The 19,678-nt window shown below is 36.6% G+C and overlaps 1 protein-coding gene across 1 annotated transcript in view; it reads left to right on the top strand.

The window, feature by feature from the left end:
- The first annotated feature begins 413 nt into the window (after positions 1-413).
- Positions 414-19,678, top strand: part of LOC121036484 (60S ribosomal protein L9-like) — a 60,563-nt gene continuing 41,298 nt past the window's right edge. The window contains exon 1 of the mRNA XM_040485016.1: positions 414-430. Within this exon, the coding sequence (XP_040340950.1) occupies positions 414-430 (17 nt within the window). The remainder of the gene's footprint in view (positions 431-19,678) is intronic.

Here is a 19,678-nt window from a genome sequence, read left to right as displayed (position 1 = left end):
CAATGAAAATACTGGAATTCTTAGTTTTCATCTGTGAAAATGCTTTCTTGGAGAATAGTTTTCTTATAAAAGAGACAGCCTGCCCACAAACAGTCCATTCCCTAAGGGGAAAATCTGTGGTTTCTTAAAAATTGAATTCAGATTGTATTTGCATGCTTAAGGCCAAGCTGATTTTTATGTACTGCTGATTCATCTAGACAGGGAATTGTATTCCATCCAGCATGATTGGAGGGGAATACACAGGCCATCAGCTAAGGTTGCATATACAACACATTGTAAACTGTAAAGTAGTGTGTAAAAGCAGTTCCATACGGATTTCTGCTTCGACTTTGCTTTTTCTAATGTCATTTAACTCCCATAAAATTGTTCCAATGCAGCTTTCAGAAATGATTCTTACAAGCTGTCGAAGTGACATGGCGGTGCTCAACAGGTGGGCCAATGAACAATTTACCCTTCATAACTCTCTGTGACTATTGGAATTTACTATAAAATAACAGATTCTAGATATCATCTGTAGAAAAACTAACTCTTGCCCAAGTGGATCCGAACATTATTAGAACTTCAGGCAGCTGCCACCCCCTAGGCCTTTCTCTGGAAATCCTGGCATTTCATCCTAGCCTTGTAATGTTCTGAATCCTTATTGTCCAGAGTTTGTTTTGAGGTGGCGGGAGTACCAATCAGAGAACTCAGTTGGAGCAAAGGTTTGCTATTTCCTGAGATGTTACCCTGAAATACGACTGAATCCTAAAAATCAGAAGAATGTTTATATAGTTCTTTATTTTTGTGCTAAGAGTTCCAGTTTACCTATTAACATAAGGATTAATCTTATCTCAAAGTCAATTTATAAAGGTTTAAGAGATTCCAAACATCACTACCATGTTTCCCAGTTTTGCACACCGTCATTTATAATTTAAGCAGAAGGAAATACAGCATGGGTAAAGCTAAAGTGTTTGCATCTCATATTTCCTTCTAAACTGTGTAGCTGGAAGGGTGGATGTCTCAGATACCAGAGAATTGAGCGTGGGCTGCCTACCACATGCTGGTTTCTGTAAAATTTCTATAATAGTGTTGTTATCTAATTAAGTAGATTCTCCCTCTTTAAATTAATTTCCCCAAACTCCTCATCTTTTAATTACTGTAAAAACTGGTTTCATTTTGCTTGCAAGTAATTTTCTGCTTCCTACATTTTTGTGGTTTGCTAATTTGGAAAGAATTATAATCAGTGTACTCTACCAGAGAAAACTCTATAATACTATGGAGTCCAGGATAAAAAGTTCCATTTTCTGTGTTTTGGGCAGTTTTCAAGAACTTTATTCACAGTTAGATCGTTCAGTCAGATGGTTTTATTTGTTTTAGAAGACAAGAAAAAATTTCTTACAAATATGGTAACATGTTAGAGCTGCTGCATAACAGAAGAATTTCCTTCCTTTCTCCCTCCTTGCCTTCTTTCCTTCCTTCCCTCCTTCTTCTTTCATTTTATATTCAAGTTGAATATCCTCCTTCTTTTTCCTAATAGTACCCATCCCTGAGATTTACAAAACTCCAAATAAATCTAGTAAAAGTGGAGAGAGAGAAATTTATTTTTTTATATTTAATTAAATGAAAAATTGAGTCATCTGTATTTTTTTTTCTCCTGAGATTAAAAACCAGGTGAAAGATACCATGTTAAAACAAATGACCACACAATTGAAGCTATCCAATGGTTTTGAAATCCTAGCAGGGTCTGCCAAATCTTGCTTTTAAGAGTGGAGAGGTTTATAAGAACTTTTATAGTCTTATCTTGGAGGGAAAAACAATCTATAAAAAGCCTTGTATTGCTTCTGAATCATGACATTATCTCATAAATAAGGACTCAATAAAATTTGACTATAAAAAGAAAGAAGAAATACTACTTGTAGTGAAATGGTATCTTAAAGACTATCAAATTCAGTAAAATAATTTGGGGTTTGTTTTTCAAGGAACTAGATACTGAGAACTTTTTTAAGGAGGTAAAGTAGTTCGGAACAAATAGAAAATGAATTATTTAACTTAAAGTCTGATGGCCTACTTGTCTTTTGTGTTGTGTATCATTATGACTGGAACTTGCCAAGATATTTGGTTAAACATTATTTCTGGGTGTGCCTGTGAAAGAGAGTCCAGTTGACATTAGCATTTGAATTGGTAGATTCCGTAGAGCAGCGTGTCTTCCCCAAAGTGGATGTGCATCATCCCACATTGAATAGAACAAAATAGGTGGAGGAAGGGAGAATTTGCCCCTTCTGCCTGACCGAACTCAGACATGGATTTTCCCCTGCCCTCTGACTTACACCACAGGTTGCCCTGGTTCTCAAGCCTTTGGACTCTGACCGAACTACATCATCAGTTTTCCTGGGTCTCCAGCCTACAGACAGCAGATGGTGGGATTTTTAGTCTCCATAATCATGTGAGCCAATTCTTCATAACAAATCAATCTCTCTCTCTCTCTCTCTCTCTCTCTCTCTCTCTCTCTCTCTGTATATATATATATATATATATATATATATATATATATATAATAGATGGGTGGATAGACTGATAGATCAATCCTATTGATTTTGTTTCTCTGGAGAGCCCTGACTAATAATACATCTTCACTAGGTTCCATTCTCAAAAATTAGTATTCATAATTATGTTTGACTGTATTTGAATAATTCTAATTTATAAGCAATTAGACACTTCCAAATGATTATGGTATGTAAAAGCAAAGTTTGGAAGCATGGTGAAGGAGATCATGTAAGTAAATGTTTATGGACAAATAAACCCCAATCCATATAACTCAGTTGACAATGATTTGGTAATAATTTGTGTAGATGAAGTAAAACATGGATTCTTTATTGTCCTAATTCTTAATTTTTTAACCTGTATTCTAGTCTTATTTTGTAAAATGCCATCATTAAATGCTGTCATTAACTTCTTTATGATTGTTGATAAGTGAGTGACCGTTTTTACAAATACATTTCATTTCATGTGAATTATGTTTCATTAGACTTATTTTAATTGAGCTTCACACTTCACTAAAAACTAATGCTTACACTAAATCTGTTAAGTAAGAATGATACTAAATTCTTTTTGCCAGATAATTCTAACATCTGTGGCATCTTGTTATTAGTATCTATTGACTGTCTTACCATTTGAGTTGAGATTTTCTTGGTTCTTAGTATGAATGAGTGATTTGTGATTATATCCTGGACATTGTCAATATTATGTTATAAAACTGGGTCTTATATAAATCTTTTTTTTTTTAGCCTCTTGTAACACCGGCAAGAAATGTGAGCATCTCTTCATTACTTCTAGGAGAAGGTAGAAATATGGGTTTCCTGCCAGCCCTCTATTGACCCCATAGTTGGAGTGGGTTGACCCATAGGGAGTGGGTTGCTGAGGGGTACTTCAATACCTCTGAGTTAAGGTGAAAATTCAGGCTTTCCACTAAACCTTTGCTGATACTCCCCTTGTCTAGAATGCCTGCTGTTTGTTTCCTGTGTGGCCTCCACTGACATGTGGGGCAGGAATAGAGGTGGTTTCATTACCTCTGAGCAGTGGTAAGAGTTCCGACTCTCCCCTGAAGCATAGAGGGGGAACGATCCTTTATTACCACAGTGTGGGTGTAGAAGTCCAGAGTTCACAGACACCTGCAGAGTAGGGTAGAATTCATTAATGCTGTAAGAAGATGGAGTTCCCTCCTCCTCACTCAGTATTCTCCAACACTACCAAGTGTGGAGCCTGGAGGGCCACCTCTACAGCAGGGTCAGGGTGTAAGTCTAGACTTTTCACTCAGCCTGTGTTGACCCAGAGGGGTGGGGTTGGCACGGAGATGGCAGATTTTCCTGTGTTTGTTTGGTGTTGAGTTGTTATTGTCTAAAATGCCCCTTTCCTGCTCCTTTGGGTAGAGAAAAATGGACTTGCTGAGGCTCAATTGTCTATGCCCAGTAGCATTTCCTGCTTACTGGCTTTTTCAGTTACAAGTCTGGGATATATGAAGCAGAAAGAAAACCCAGGGATCTCACCATAGTATCATTCCTTGTGTCCATAGTCCTTAGCCAGTTTGTCTTCTTCTTTCCACTGTTCAGAACCTTTGTAGTGGAAGAAATAGGGGAAAATGCCTTTCATCCATCTTTCCAAACTGAGAATGAGTTTTTCAGTGATAAACCATAAAGGTATTAAATTAATTAAAAAAAAAAAAAAAGGAGGCTTGAGCCACATGGGAGTAGGATGGAAAGAAAGTTATTTAAAAAGGCAAAAAAAAAAAAGAAGTGAGAGGGGAGACAGGGATTAATTTAACTGAATATGGTGAAGTTGCACATGGGCTGTTGTAACCAGCAAGTTCTCACAACAGTATTTCCCAACCATGGCCATATTGTCCACAAATATGCAGACTTACCCCTATGCCCTCCCTCGGGACAATGGGATGGAAATGCCCAAACCTTTGGGGAAAAACTGGCTAAGGCAATAGTAGTGGCTCACTGAACCTTTCTCCAATTCCTGCTTAAGTTCTGGGCAGACCTGGAACCAGGGTGATTGCCTGCCTGCTTGGTTATGTAATAAATAAGTGCTATTTGTTTATTTTTTCTTTTCTCTTCCCATTTGCAAACTTGACTTCTCTCATCATGGTTTCAGGTAAAAGCAGTATAAATCTTGGTATTGCCAGAAATTCCATTGAAAACAGAACTTTATGGTTTTACCAGACTTGTGAGCCCCAAGCTTTTATTTTAACCCATAGCTCATAACCTCAAAATATCCCAACCCATGCAAACCAAGTTGTTCTTGGAAGAAGGAAGTTCCCCAGAAACCTAAAAATCCCCTGTCCCTCAGTTGTCCAGTGTTCCATAATCAAGTAACAATTTTCATATTTATAACATGAGAATCAGATCTGATTTTCATTTCTCGCTCTCTTAGCTTAGCCAGCTGGGGTGAGAATTTGCACAATATGGATTGATGTTTAATACCAAGATAGAATCACGACTGAGAAACCGGTAAAAAAAAATTATTTTAGGAAACCTAACACCCAACATATCACCTGGGACCAGTGTTAAAATTTGCTCTGCATATTTAATCAGCAAACTATAGTTTGTCCAAGTGTATGTCAAGTGTATGTTTGGAACGTATGCTCCTTTACTCAGTTTAAGGAGAGGCAGGCCCTAAGAGAATTTGAGGCAGTTGGTAATTTTCTTAGTTATCGGAGCCCTTTATCTCAAAACTTCTTGAGTACTTCTACAGAGGATGGGGAGAAAAGAAAATGTGTCTCTAGTCAAGAACTGGATTGAGGGGTCCTATTTTTAGGAGCAATGCAAGTAATAATAATACACTCATCTTTTCACATATCAGTACACCTAGATGTTTCCAGGTGCACATTCAGTGAACTTATGAAAACATCTGTGAAGAATGGCAAAAAACTTACCATGGTCTTTGTCTTGGTCGACCATATCAGTGTGGGGCATGCTCGAAGGAGGGAGGATACCTCCATGGGGTATTTGTATTTTGGAATAAAATAGAGATTGTTGGCTGTTCACTACAAGTATTTGTACTTCTGAGGATTTAAAAAAAAATAATGTTTATTTTTGAAAGAGATAGAGAGAGCAACAGGGCACAAGTGGGGAGGGGCAGAGAGAGACAGGGAGACACAGAATCCAAAGCAGGCTCCAGGCTCTGATCTGACAGCACAAAACCCAACATGGGGCTCAAACCCATGAATTGTGAGATCATGAACTGAGCTAAAGTCAAACGCTTAACCAACTGAGTCACCCAGGCTCCCCTCTACTTCTGAAGATTTTCATACCTCGAACAGTGACTGGCATATATAATAGTTCATTTACCAAATTCCTTACTATCAAAAATTAATAATTTTCAAGAGTCACAGTTCCCCAAATTTTGGGTAGAACGCAAGCTTGTTACTGAGACCCTAAGAGACAATGCAATTCTTAGGTGTGTGATCTACTTGATAGAAGACCCCACATGTCATGGGGTAACTTTTGGAAATATTAACAGAGATTCTCCCACATTTGCTGTTTTTTATATTCTCTCAATAAGCTAGAGCATTACTTATTTATTTCCTTATTTGTTTCCAAAATATTTAATCAATTAATGATCTTTCAATCTCTGCAACATGTTTGTTTTTTTGAAGGAGTACTTGGTGAGCGACACAAAACTTTCTGCCTGGCCCCCGAAATAATAAAGCCTCCTGGAGCTGGGGTGGGGGGTGGAGGGGAGTGATATGGAGAAGCAGTAAGTGGATAAATACTGGGAGTCCTGGAGGAAAAGGGAGATGGCTACTCTCCTGAATGAACTTAGGGGGCAACTCAGACATTCCAGGCAGGTTTGAGGGATGGGAGTATGAGTAGTACCTGTATTCTCTTCCCCAACACCCCATGGAGACATTGGTTTTACGCAACAGAAAACAATTGGTAGCATATTAATCAGATGGATCTGTGTATTAGGATATACTAGTCTTTGGTAAGAAACAGACTTAATCTAGTAATGGCTAGACAAAAACAGAAGTTTTTCTTTTTTTTTAGGTTTATTCATTAAAAAATTTTTTTTAATGTTTATTTTTTTTGGGGGGGAAGGGGCAGAGAGAGAGGGAGACACAGAATCTGAAGCAAGCTCCATGCTGAGACCCAGAGATCCTGATGCGGGACTCAAACCCATGAACAGTGAGATCATGACCTGAGCCGAAGCCGGATGCCCAACCAACTGAGCCATCCAGGTGCCCCTAAGTTTATTAATTTTTTGTTTAATTTTTTTAAATGTTTATATTTATTTTTGAGACAGAGAGAGACAGAGCATGAACAGGGGAGGGGCAGAGAGAGAGGGAGACACAGAATCTGAAGTAGGCTCCAGGCTCTGAGCTGTCAGCACAGAGCCCAACGTGGGGCTCGAACTCACAGACTGTGCGATCATGACCTGGGCTGAAGTCGGATGCCCAACCAACTGAGCCACCCAGGCACCCCAAGTTTATTCATTTTTTTTTAAGAGAGACAGAAACAGTGCAAGTTGGGGAGGAGCTTAGAGAGAGAGACAGAGAGAGAGAGACAGAGAGAGAGAATCCCAAATAGGCTCCACACTGCCAGCACAGAGCCCAACATGGGGCTCGAACTCATGGGTTGTGAGATCATGACCTGAGCCAAAACCAAGAGTCAGACACTTAACTGACTGAGCCACTCAGGTGCCCCAGTTTATTCTTTTTTTAAAAATTTATTTATTTGATTTTGAGAGAGACAGAAAGAGAGCATGAGCAGGGCAGGGGCAGAGAGAGAGGGAGAGAGAGAGAATCCAAAGCAGGCTCCTCACTTGCCAGCAAAGAGCCTGACACAGGGCTCAAACCCATGAAGCATGAGATCATGACCTGAGCCAAAATCCAGAGTCGGATCCTTAAATGACTGAGCCACACAGATGTCCCAAAAGTTTATTTTTTGATCAATAGCAGTCCTAGTGGGCATTGCAGATTACCACTCTCATTTAGGAAGCAGGGCCCTATCCAGCTTGTACAATGTGTCTACAGCTGCCAAGGCCTTTCCTGTCAGTGTCATAAGAACAGAGGGAGAAAGAACACAGAAGAGCATGGGTGGAAGGTTTGGGGACTGGAAGTGGCCCACATTATTTCAGCTCATGTATCCCATCGGTTAGAACTCAATTACACGGTCACACCTTTCAGCAAAGGGGGTTGCAATATTAGTCCAGGAAAAAGACAAAATGGATTTAAGTGGACAAATCTCTCTATTCAACTTATGACAACACACACTTTCCTCACTCCCCAGGTTAGTACCTGAGAAATATAAATATCCCCTGAAACTAAGAGGAGCAAGGAAGTAATGAGAGATTACTGATAGTCCCCCATCCTGTAAGTCCCTATGACTTATAAGATGAGGAGCAGCAGAATGATCCCACATACCCAAAAAGACATGAGAGGCAGCCTAGAGAGTACACACGAAGGGGCCTCTTGAACAGGAGGGACAAATGACTTAGCAGTGACCTGTTTGAACAAAAATCCATGGAAAATGAATGATGTATCTTTTAGCGAATCTCAGGAGATGCCGGTACATATAGAATGGAACACAAGGGCCAGATGCCCACCAACTGTCAGCCACCACAGTGACAGGTATATTTAATGAATATTACATTTTTGTAATCTGACTACTTGGAAGCTGATATAGAAAATCAACCGAGTAGTAGAAAAATAAAATTGCATTTTGTACACACCTGAATTTTTATATTGTGCTTCGTACCTACCACACATGATCAATTATTTAATCATTTTGCCAAAGAAATAGCATTTGTTAACTTTTTGAATATGATAGCTTTCCAAATGCTTTCATTGGCTTCTGAAAAACTTAACTGACATAGAGAGCTCTGAAATTTATATGAAATTTATATGAAAGTAGTCATATACCTTAAAGAACGTTCTTTATCATATGATGGATTAGGGTGTAGACTATCACATTCTACTCAGGTTTAATTACTAAGACTAATATGAAATAGTTTTGTGACTTTGAGCAAAGTACAATATCTTTCTGCGCTCCTGTTTTCTCATCTGTAAAATTGCAATATTGATGTACCGAATTCTCAGGATTGTTGAAGCACTGAATGAGGTAATATATTACTGAGAGGGGCAACTGGGTGGCTCAGTCGGTTGAGCATCCAACTTTAGCTCAGGTCTCGATCTCACACCTCATGAGTTTGAGCCCCGTGTCAGGCTCTGTGCTGACAGCTCAGAGCCTAAAACCTGCTTCAGATTCTGTGTCTCCCTCTCTATCTGCTCCTCCCTGGCTCATGCTCTGTCTCTCAAAAATAAACATTAAAAAAACTAATTTAAAAAGGTGGGGCATAAAAACATTTTAGATTCTGGTAAACAGATTAAAAGATTACAACAAAAAGTTCTATAAGAAGAGACTGGAAGCCACTTTGGAACCATGCCATGTTTTTCCAGCTCTGACCAGGAAAACAAGGCTCAGTTACATTCTGTATCTACTTTATTCAGGGTGCTTTGATTTTTCTAAATAGACTTTATTGAGGAATAACATACAATAAATTTCACTTATATTAAATGCGCATGAGTTTTGACTCATGTACCTACACAAATATCAGTCCAATAAAGATATAGAACATTTTCATTATCCACAAATGAAAGTTCCCAAAGTTCCTTCCTATCCCTTTGTAGTTAATTCCTCCCTACCCATCCCAGCCCCAGGCAATCACTGACCTCCATTCTGCACGGTAGATGAATTTTGCCTGTTCTAGAATTTCATTGACTAGGATCATACAGTATACACACTTTTGTGTCTGGGGTCTTTTGAAAGCATAATATTTTTGAGATTAATCCTTGTTGTACATATCAGTAAACTGAATCTTTCTTTTTAATATCATTTTTTTAATTTACATCCAAGTTAGCATATATTGCAACAATGAATTCAGGGGTAGATTCCTTAATGCCCCTTACCAATTTAGCCCATAGCCCCTCCCACAACCCCTCCAGTAACCCTCTGTTTGTTCTCCATATTTAAGAGTCTCTTCTGTTTTGTCCCCTCCCTGTTTTTGTATTATTTTTCCTTCCCTTCTCTTATGTTCATCTGTTCTGTGTCTTAAAGTCCTCATATGAGTGAAGTAATATGATGTTTGTCTTTCTCTGACTGACTAGTTTCACTTAGCATACTACCCTCTAGTTCCATCCATGTAGTTGCAAATGGCAAGATTTCATTCTTTTGATTGCTGAGTAATACTCCGTTGTAGATATATACCACATCTTCTTTATCCACTCATCCATCGATGGACATTTCGGCTCTTTCCATATTTTGGCTATTGTTGATAGTGCTGCTATAAACATTGGGGTGCATGTGTCCCTTCGAAACAGCATACCTGTATCCCTTGGATAAATACCTAGCAGTGCAATTGCTGGGTCATAAGGTAGGTCTATTTTTAATTTTTGAGGAACCTCCATACTGTTTTCCAGAGTGGCTGCACCAGCTTGCATTCCCACCAACAATGCAAAAGAGATCCTCTTTCTCCACATCCTTGCCAACATCTGTTGATGCCTGAGTTGTTAATGTTAGCCATTTTGACAGGTGTGAGGTGTATGTCATTGTGGTTTTTGATTTGTATTTCCCTGATGAATGATGTTGAGCATTTTTTCATGTGTCTGTTGGCCATCTGGATGTTTTCTTTTGAGAAGTATCTGTTCATATCTTTTGCCCATTTCTTCACTGGATTATTTATTGTTTAGGTGTTGAGTTTGATAAGTTCTTTATAGATTTTTGGATACTAACCCTTTATCTGATATGTCGTTTGCAAATATCTTCTACCATTCTTCCAGTTGCCTTTTAGTTTTGCTGATTGTTTCCTTCACTGTGCAGAAGCTTTTTATTTTGATGAGGTCCCAGTAGTTCATTTTTGCTTTTGTTTCCCTTGCCCCTGGAGACGTGTTGAGTAAGAAGTTGCTGTGGGCAAGATCAAAGAGGTTTTTACCTGCTTTATCCTGGTGGATTTTGATGGCTTCCTGTCTTACATTTAGGTCTTTTATCCATTTTGAGTTTATTTTTGTATATGGTGTAAGAAAATGGTCCAGGTTCATTCTTCTGCATGTCGCTGTCCAGTTTTCCCAGCACCACTTGCTGAAGAGACTGTCTTTATTCATTGGATATTCTTTCCTGCTTTGTCAAAGATTAGTTGGCCATACGTTTGTGCGTCAATTTCTGGGTTCTCTATTCTGTTCCGTTGATCTGAGAGTCTGTTTTTATGCCAGTACCATACTGTCTTGATGATTACAGCTTTGTAGTATAGCTTGAAGTCTGGGATTGTGATGTCTCCTGCTTTGGTTTTCTTTTTCAAAATCGCTTTGGCTATTCGGTGTCTTTTCTGGATCCATACAACTTTTAGGATTATTTGCTCTGTGAAGAATGCTGATGTTATTTTGATAGGGATTGCATCCCTGAATATGTAGATTGCTTTGGGTAATACTGACATTTTAACAATATTTGTTCTTCCTATCCAGGAGCATGGAATCTTTTTCCATTTTTTTGTGTGTCTTCTTCAACTTCTTTCATAAGATTTCTAGTTTTCAGTGTATTTATTTTTCACATCTTTGGTTAGATTTATTCCTAGGTATTTTATGTTTTTTGGTGCAATTGTAAATGGGATCAATTCCTTGATTTCTCTTTCTGTTGTTTCATAGTTGGTGTATAGGAATGTAACCGATTTCTGTGCATTGATTTTATATCCTGAAGCTTTGCTGAATTCATGAATCAATTCTAGCTTTTTTTTTTAATGGAATCTTTTGGGTTTTCCATATAGAGTATCATGTCATCAGTAAAGAGTGAAAGTTTGACCTCCTCCTGGCTGATTTGGATGCCTTTTTTTTCTTTGTGTTGTATGATTACAGAGGCTAAACTTCCAATAGTATGTTGAATAACAGTGGTGAGAGTGGACATCCCTGTCTTGTTCCTGACCTTAGGGGGAAAGCTCTCAGTTTTTCCCCATTGAGGATGATATTAGCAGTGGGTCTTTCATATATGGCTTTTATGATCTCGAGGTATGATCCTTCTATCCCTACTTTCTTGAGGATTTTTATCAAGAAAGGATGCTGTATTTTGTCAAATGCTTTCTCTGCATCTATTGAGAGGATCATATGGTTCTTGTCCTTTCTTTTATTGATTTGATGAATCACATTGATTGTTTTGTAGATATTGAGCCATCCCTGCATCCCAGATATAAATCCCACTTGGTCGTGGTGAATAATGTTTTTAATGTATTGTTGGAATCAGTTGGCTGGAATCCTCTTGTTGAGGATTTTTGCATCCATGTTCATCAGGGAAATTGGTCTATAGTTCTCCTTTTTAGTGGGGTCTCTATCTGGTTTTGGACAAGGTAATGCTGGCTTCATAGAAAGAGTTTGGAAGTTTTCCTTCCATTTCTATTTTTTGGAACAGCTTCAAAAGAATAGGTGTTAACTCTTCCTTATATGTTTGGTAGAATTCCCCTGGAAAGCCATCTGGCCCTGGACTCTTGTTTTTTGGGAGATTTTTGATTACTAATTCAATTTCCTTACTGGTTATGGGTCTGTTCAAATTTTCTATTTCTTCCTGTTTCAGTGTTGGTAGTGTATATGTTTCTAGGAATTTGTTCGTTTCTTCCAGATTGCCCATTTTATTTGTGTATAATTGCTCATAATATTATCTTATTATTGTTTGTATTTCTGCTGTGTTGGTTGTGATCTCTCCTCTTTAATTCTTGATTTCATTTATTTGGGCCTTTCCTTTTTCTTTTTGATCAATTGGCTAGTGGTTTATCAATTTTGTTAGTTCTTTCAAAGAACCAGCTTCTGGTTTCATTGATCTGTTTTACTGTTTTTTTTGGTTTCAACAGCATTAATTTCTGCTCTCATCTTTTTAATTTCCTGTCTTCTGCTGGTATTGGGTTTTATTTACTGTTCTTTTTCCAGTCCTTAAAGGTGTAAGGTTAGGTTGTCTATCTGAGATCTTTCTTCCTTCTTTAGGACAGCCTGGATTGCTATATAGTTTCCTCTTTTGACCGCCTTTCCTGCATCCCAGAGGTTTTGGGCTGCGGTGTTATCATTTTCATTGGCTTCCATGAACTTTTTAATTTCCTCTTTAACTTCTTGGTTAGCCGATACATTCATTAGTAGGATGTTCTTTAGTGTCCAAGTATTTGTTACCTTTCCAAATTTTTTCTTGTGGTTGACTTAGAGTTTCATAGTGTTGTGGTCTGAAAATATGCACGGTATGATCTCAAACTTTTTGTACTTGTTGAGGGCTGATTTGTGTCCCAGTATGTGGTCTGTTCTGGAGAACATTCCATGTGCACTGGAGAACAATGTATATTCGTCTGCTTTAGGATGAAATGTTCTGAATATATCTGTTAAGTCCATCTGGTCCACTGTGTCATTCAAAGCCATTTTTTTCTTGTTGATATTTTGATTAGATGATCTATCCATTGCTGTGAGTGGGGTGTTGAAGTCCCCTACTATTATGGTATTACTATCAATTACTTTCTTTATGTTTGTGATTAATTGATTTATATATTTGGGTACTGTCACATTTGGTGCATAAATGTTTATAATTGTTAGGTCTTCTTGGTGGATAGACCCCTTAATTGTGATATAATTAATCTTCTTCATCTCTTGATAAAGTCTTTATTTTAAAGTCTAGATTCTCTGATATAAGTATGGCTACTCTGGCTTTCTTTTGTTGACCATCAGCATGATAGATGCTTCTCCATCCCCTTACTTTCAATATGAAGGTGTCTTTAGGTCTAAAGTGGGTCTCCTGTAAACAGCATATAGATGGATCTTGTTTTCTTATCTTGTTACCCTGTGTCTTTTGATTGGAGGATTTAGTCCATTAATGTTTACAGTGAGTACTGAAAGATATGAATTTATTGTCATTATGTTGCTTGTAGAGTTGGAGTTTCTGGTGGTGTTCTCTGGTCATTTCTAGTTTTTGTTGCTTGTGTTCTTTATTTATTTGTCTTGTTTTGTTTTGTTTTTTTCATCTTTTCTCCCCTCAGAGTCACCCTTAATATTGCTTGCAGTGCTGGTTTAGTGGTCACAAACTCCTTTAATTTTTGTTTGGGAAACTTTTAATCTCTCTTTCTATTTTTAATGACAGCCTTGCTGGGTAGAGAATTCTTGGTTACCTATTTTTCCAATTCAGCACATTGAATATATCCTGCCACTCCATTCTGGCCTGCCACGTTTCTGTGGATAGGTCTGCTGCAAACTTGATCTGTCTTACCTTGTATGTTAGGGACTTTTTTTTCCCTTGCTGCTTTCATGATTCTCTCCTTGCCAGAGTTTTTTGTGAATTTGACTATGATATGGCTTGTTGATGGTCATTTTTTGTTGAATCTAATGGGGGTCATCTGTGCTTCCTGGATTTTGATGTCTGTGTCTTTCCCCGAAGTTAGGAAATTTTTCTGCTGTGATTTTCTCACATAACCCTTATACCCCTATTTGTCTCTCTTCCTCTTCTGGGATCACTATGATTCTGATGTTGTTCTTTTTTAATGAGTCACTGATTTCTTTAATTCTTAAATCGTGCTCTTTTGCCTTAATCTCCCTCTTTTTTTCTGCTTTATTATTATCTATAAGTTTGTCCTCTATATCACTGATTCTCTGTTCTGCCTCATCCATCCTTGCCGCTGTGGCCTCCATTCAAGTTGCAGCTCAGTTATAGCATTTTTTATTTCATCCTGACTAGCTTTTACTTCTTTTATCTCCACAAAAAGGGATTCTAATCTATTTTCGACTCCAGCTAGTATTCTTATTATCGTGATTCTAAATTCTGGTTCAGACATCTTGCTTATATCTATGTTGGTTAAGTCCCTGGCTGTCATTTCCTCCTGCTCTTTCTTTTGGGGTGAATTCCTTCGTTTTGTCATTTTGATGGGAGAAAGGAATTAATGAGGTAAAAAAATTTAAAAAAAATTAGAATTAATACAATATTAAAATTAAAAAAAAATTAAAAACAAACACACAAAAAATCGAGCAAATGATGCTAGATCCTAGGTGTGTTTTGGTCTGGGTGTTGATAGGGGCTTGATAGATTAGAGAAAAAAGGGGAAAGAAAAAAAAAGAAAATCATTTGAAAATTTGAAAAAATGAATACATTGAAGTAGGCTAAAATGAAAAGATATAAGTAAAATAGAATTTGAAAAAATTCACATAAAAGTAAAAAATATAGTAAAAAAAATTGAAGGAAAATATTTTTAATAAAAATTGAAAGTAAAAATGAATTTCTTCTTGGTTCCTCCTCAGTAATCTGAATCTTTTCATTTGTGAGTGGTATTCTGTTATATGCATATACCATTATTTATTTATCTGTTCAATAGTTGATGAACATTTGTATTGTTTCAAGCTGTTATTTTCAATAAAACAGTTATAAACTTTCTTTAGTTTTCTTTAGACATCTGTTTTTTATTTATTATTGGGTAACATGGTAACTGATGTTTGACTTTAAGAAATTGCCAAACGGTTCTATAAAATTATTACATAACTTTACACTTTTACTAGTAATATTTGAGATCTTTATGGCTCTACCTCCTTGTCAGCACTTGGTGTTGTCTGCCTTTTAAAATTTACCTATTTTATAAGATGTGTCATGATATCATACTGTAGTTTCAATTGAATTTGTTTGATAATTAACTATGTTGAGCATCTTTTCGTGTGCTTGTTTGGCTTCTTATATATCTTTACTTATGAAATATTCAAAATCTTGCCTTTTACAATATTTTGTTTTATTTTACTATTGAGTTGTAAGAGTTCTTTATATATTCAGGATATATATGCTTTGTCAGATATGTAAACCACACATATTTTCCCCTGGACAGTGGCTTGCATTTTCATAATGGTGTCTTTTTAAAAGCACCTGATATTAAATTTGATGAGGTCTTTTTATGTCTGTATCTATGATCCATTTAGGGTTGATGTTTTTGCATGGTATGACATGAGCAATGAGGATAGTTTGTCCTCCACTAATACCTAGTTGTTTCAGCACTGTCAAAAATACTATCCTTACCTGTCAAATTACCTTGCTCTTGAAAGTTAATCAATAATATGTATGTGGGTCTCTTTGTAGACTTTCTAGACTATTGTCTATTACATTGATCTATTTATCAATTCTCACTTCCAATACACCAGTGTCTTAATTTCTGTAAATAATTAATCTAGTAAGTCCTGAAATCAGTATCTTAAAAGGCTTTCAAATTTTTCCCCCTCCCCCAAAAAAGCAATACAAAACAGAAAATCTGTTTTGGCTATTCTGTGTCCTTTATATTTTAATAAAATTTTAAAAGTTTAATGTTTATTTATTTTTGAGAGAGAGAGAGAGAGAGAGACAGAACATAAGTCAGGGAGGGACAGAGAAAGAGGGAGACACAGAATCTCAAGCAGGCTCCAGGCTCTGAGCTATCAGCACAGACCCTAACATGGGGCTTGAACCCACAAACTGTGAGATCATGACCTAAGCTGAAGTTGGAAGCTTAACCAACCGAGCCACCCAGGCACCCCTATTTTAATAAAATTTTAGAATCTTTTCACTTTCTACCTCCTACTTCAAATCATCTTGGCTTTTTATTTGGAATTGTGTTAGATCTACACATCAGTCTGGGGAGAATTGACCTTTTAACTAGACTTATTCTTCTAACTCATGAATATAGTGTATCTTTTCATTCATTTAGGCCTTCTTTAATTATTCAGTGTTCTGCAGTTTTCAATGCTTGAGTTTTGCTCATATGTTGTTAAATTATTCCTGAGGTGGGTTTTTGTGTGTAATAAACACTTCATAATACATTGTTATTTAATTTAATATGACAGATGATTTCTTTTCCAGAAACTAAAATGCTGCTTATTAGGGTATAATTCTGATTCCTCTAGTATATTAAAAAATATCTAGCATGTCTCTATTTCCATGTACTGCATGATTAATAAATTTTCCCAGACCTTTCTCTCTTTCCAGGAAACTTCATTTATACCTTATGTCTTGATATCTTTTGCCTTTTACTTTGTGTGAATACATAAGTATTATGTCAGTTTCTGTTTTCTCACTGCCTGCACAAGAAAGGTATATTATTAGAGCTTACACATGGAGAGATACAGGCATCAAGACCAGAACGCAGTATTGGTGTTCTTGCAATTAATTAATGATTTTGAAATTATTATCAATATGATTTTAAAAACGATAAATAAAACAAATTTTAAAATATTGTAAAGAATTCACAGGGCCTCTATTGTTAAAGAAACAATTGAAACAGCACTAGTGAATGATATAGAATATCACTTCAAATGGTGTTATCCCTCTGGAATGGTCAGTCTTTCCTTGTGCTGATCTGACTCTGAAATATAATTGCTTTGTAAACATCTGCTGACCCTTATTTAGGTGATGTGACTTATATTTTTAAATCAGTCACAAATTGGAAAAAATACAGAAAAAATAATACCACTTTATAATGTTCTTTTTATCACACTTTCTCAGCAGTTTTGCCAAAAAAATTTCTTTGAGCTAAATGAATTTCAATCACTTCCCTGTCCTCCACTTAGGAAAATTATCTTTGTGTCTCTGTTTCCTCATTTGTAAAGTAAAAATAATAAAAGCTGACTCATATGAATATTTTAAGGACTAAATGAGAAAGTATTTACAAGGTCCTGTAACATAGAAGATGCCAGAAATATTTGTTTCTGTACTCCTTTAACACCAGAGTGTAAATAATAGGAAAAAATGCTCCAGTTGTTTTTGTTAGAAGTTATTATGATTTGTCTCCATTGCTCCATGAAAGAATAAATTTTAAAGTTTAATATCTGTTTTTTAAAATTATTTTAAAGTTTTTATTCAATGGCATAACAGGAAAATTTCACAGATACAAGCTCTATTTTTGATATCCCACACTTTGAAACTGTATCAAACATTTGTCCAGGTACCATTTTACTCATTCAGTGGGGGAAGATTGCACAAACAGACTGCAGAAGACATTTCTTCCTTCCATATAGAGTTAACATTGATTGGGAATAAGTGCTTCAGAGTAGTATGGATGATGTAGCGTAAAGTGAAATAGCCATTACTTAACTATGGCATAAATTCAATTATAATTGTGTCTTCTATTTTAAGGTATAATTAGGTAAGAATTAGGTTACAATTTCAGTTTATAAAATTACTTTAGTGAAAGACATGATGTTTGAGTTAAGTATGGAAATTGTTTTTTTTTCTGCATTTTTGTATTCCAATTCTCTGTTATAGGTTCTATTTCCCATGAATGGTTTCCTATTGTCCCCCAGCCCCCCTTTTAAAGTTGCAATACACATTTACTTTTTTGTTCACTTTCCATATAATCTCTTTTTTTAATTTAAATTTTATTTATTTGAGAGAGAGAGTGTGTGAATTGGGAAGAGGGGCAGAGGGAGAGAGAGAGAGAGAGAGAGAGAGAGAGAGAGAGAGAGAGAGAATCCCAAGCAGGCTCCATGCCCAGCACAGAGCTTGATGCCAGGCTCCATCCCATGGCCCTGGAATCATGACCTGAGCCAAAATTAAGACGCTGTCACTCAACCAAGACACCCGGGCGCCTCTCCAGATAATTTCATTGTCTATGAAAAAGCAAGCAGCTCAGCAAGGAAAAGAGAACTACAATATCAGACTTTAGATGGTGTGGGTAAAACTAACAAACACTTCCCTTTCAGCCCTGCTTTGACTTCAAGTCACTTAAATTCTTCTTTCACTGAAAACATTTTAGTGTCAATATGCCCATATAATATGAGAACCATAGAAAGTGTTGCAGCCTTAATGCCGTTAGGAGAATAAAATAAGATTATGTTTTTGATCATATTCAGAAGGAGCAGTCCATAAGTGCGTGGCATTTTGTAGTCTTTTATCAAGAAAAGAAGCAGATAAGTTGAAAACACATTTCTAAGCTTCCTCAATACTACTCCTAACTCCTGTTGACCTGAGGTGTTATATGTTAGAATTTACAGCACGTGTAAAGAAGGATTTTAAACTGTTGATTTGCTGGAGTCATTTAAAATCCTTGAGTTTGAAAAATGACAATAATATCAGCCAATTTTTAGGTAACATATTTTCAAGTTAAAAGTGATTTTTACATTTTTTAGTGGCATCTTGAGGCTTTTCTCAATTATTTAACACAGTTTTGAACACATTACTACAAAACTTTTAACACCAGAATAATATCATAAAATAGGATTCATATTTGTCTTTCCTGAAATTCCAATCATATCTGAGTAATGATTTTTGTGTTTCTAAAATCATTTTTGACACAACACAGTCCACTGGGTTCTGATTCACTTCAATGTATTATCACAGCTTTGTTTTTAAAGGTTGATGTCCAATAACTTATGTCCCTGAAGTTCTTTTAGTTTTGGGTAATCTGTTTTCCAAGTGAGTAAAACCTTACAGCTCCTTTGACTAAGAACTTTAAGACTAAACATTTACTTGGTTCCTATTCAAACCTAGAAAAATGATTTATGAGGTCTGAGCTTATTCTGTTATTTATTTGATAATTATAATAATACATCAAATTAATTCACCTTATATTTATTTTTTAAAGTACCTTCGAAAGTATGCCTTTTTTTAAAAAGTCTGCAGTTCACTTTTTGTTGTTGTTGTGATTAGGGCCATTTTGTGATAAAGATATGGAAACATTGTGTGGTCACATAGTCCTGATGGCAGAAAACAGGGTGCAGGTCCTATGATTCTCAACTCCCTTCTTTCCCCAAGACATTGCGGCCAAATCTGACTTCCACTCATTTTTGCTGCATCGTTTCCTTTTCATGTCCATGCATGAGCAAGGATAGCACAGCTTTCTGTGTTTTTGCAGCTGAGGGAAGTCAAGTGTAAGGGTCACAGAGGTTGAGATGACAACGGAAGTCTTAGTGTTTCGCTCACCAGGCCGTTGCTCAGTCCTTCCCGTCCTGCTGCCTTTGAAAACACATTTCTTGAAAGTAACTCCTTCCATTCCAAGCGTTCAAAGGTGAACACATCTTGTGGAGTTTAATAAACATGAAAGGACCATCGGCTTCACGTGAGCAGTTTGCAAAGGATAGTAAGAGAAAAGACTGCATTAAACGCATCTCCTATGGCCATTCAGGATGTGGTGACAGAAAATGAAATAATCACAAGTAATAGAGAAATGTCTATGCAAACAAGAGAGAAAACTA

Source organism: Herpailurus yagouaroundi, unplaced genomic scaffold, assembly GCF_014898765.1.
Source record: "Herpailurus yagouaroundi ecotype Mexico unplaced genomic scaffold, PumYag 162, whole genome shotgun sequence".
NCBI lineage: Eukaryota > Metazoa > Chordata > Mammalia > Carnivora > Felidae > Herpailurus > Herpailurus yagouaroundi.
This window is presented reverse-complemented; position numbering and strand designations above follow the sequence as displayed.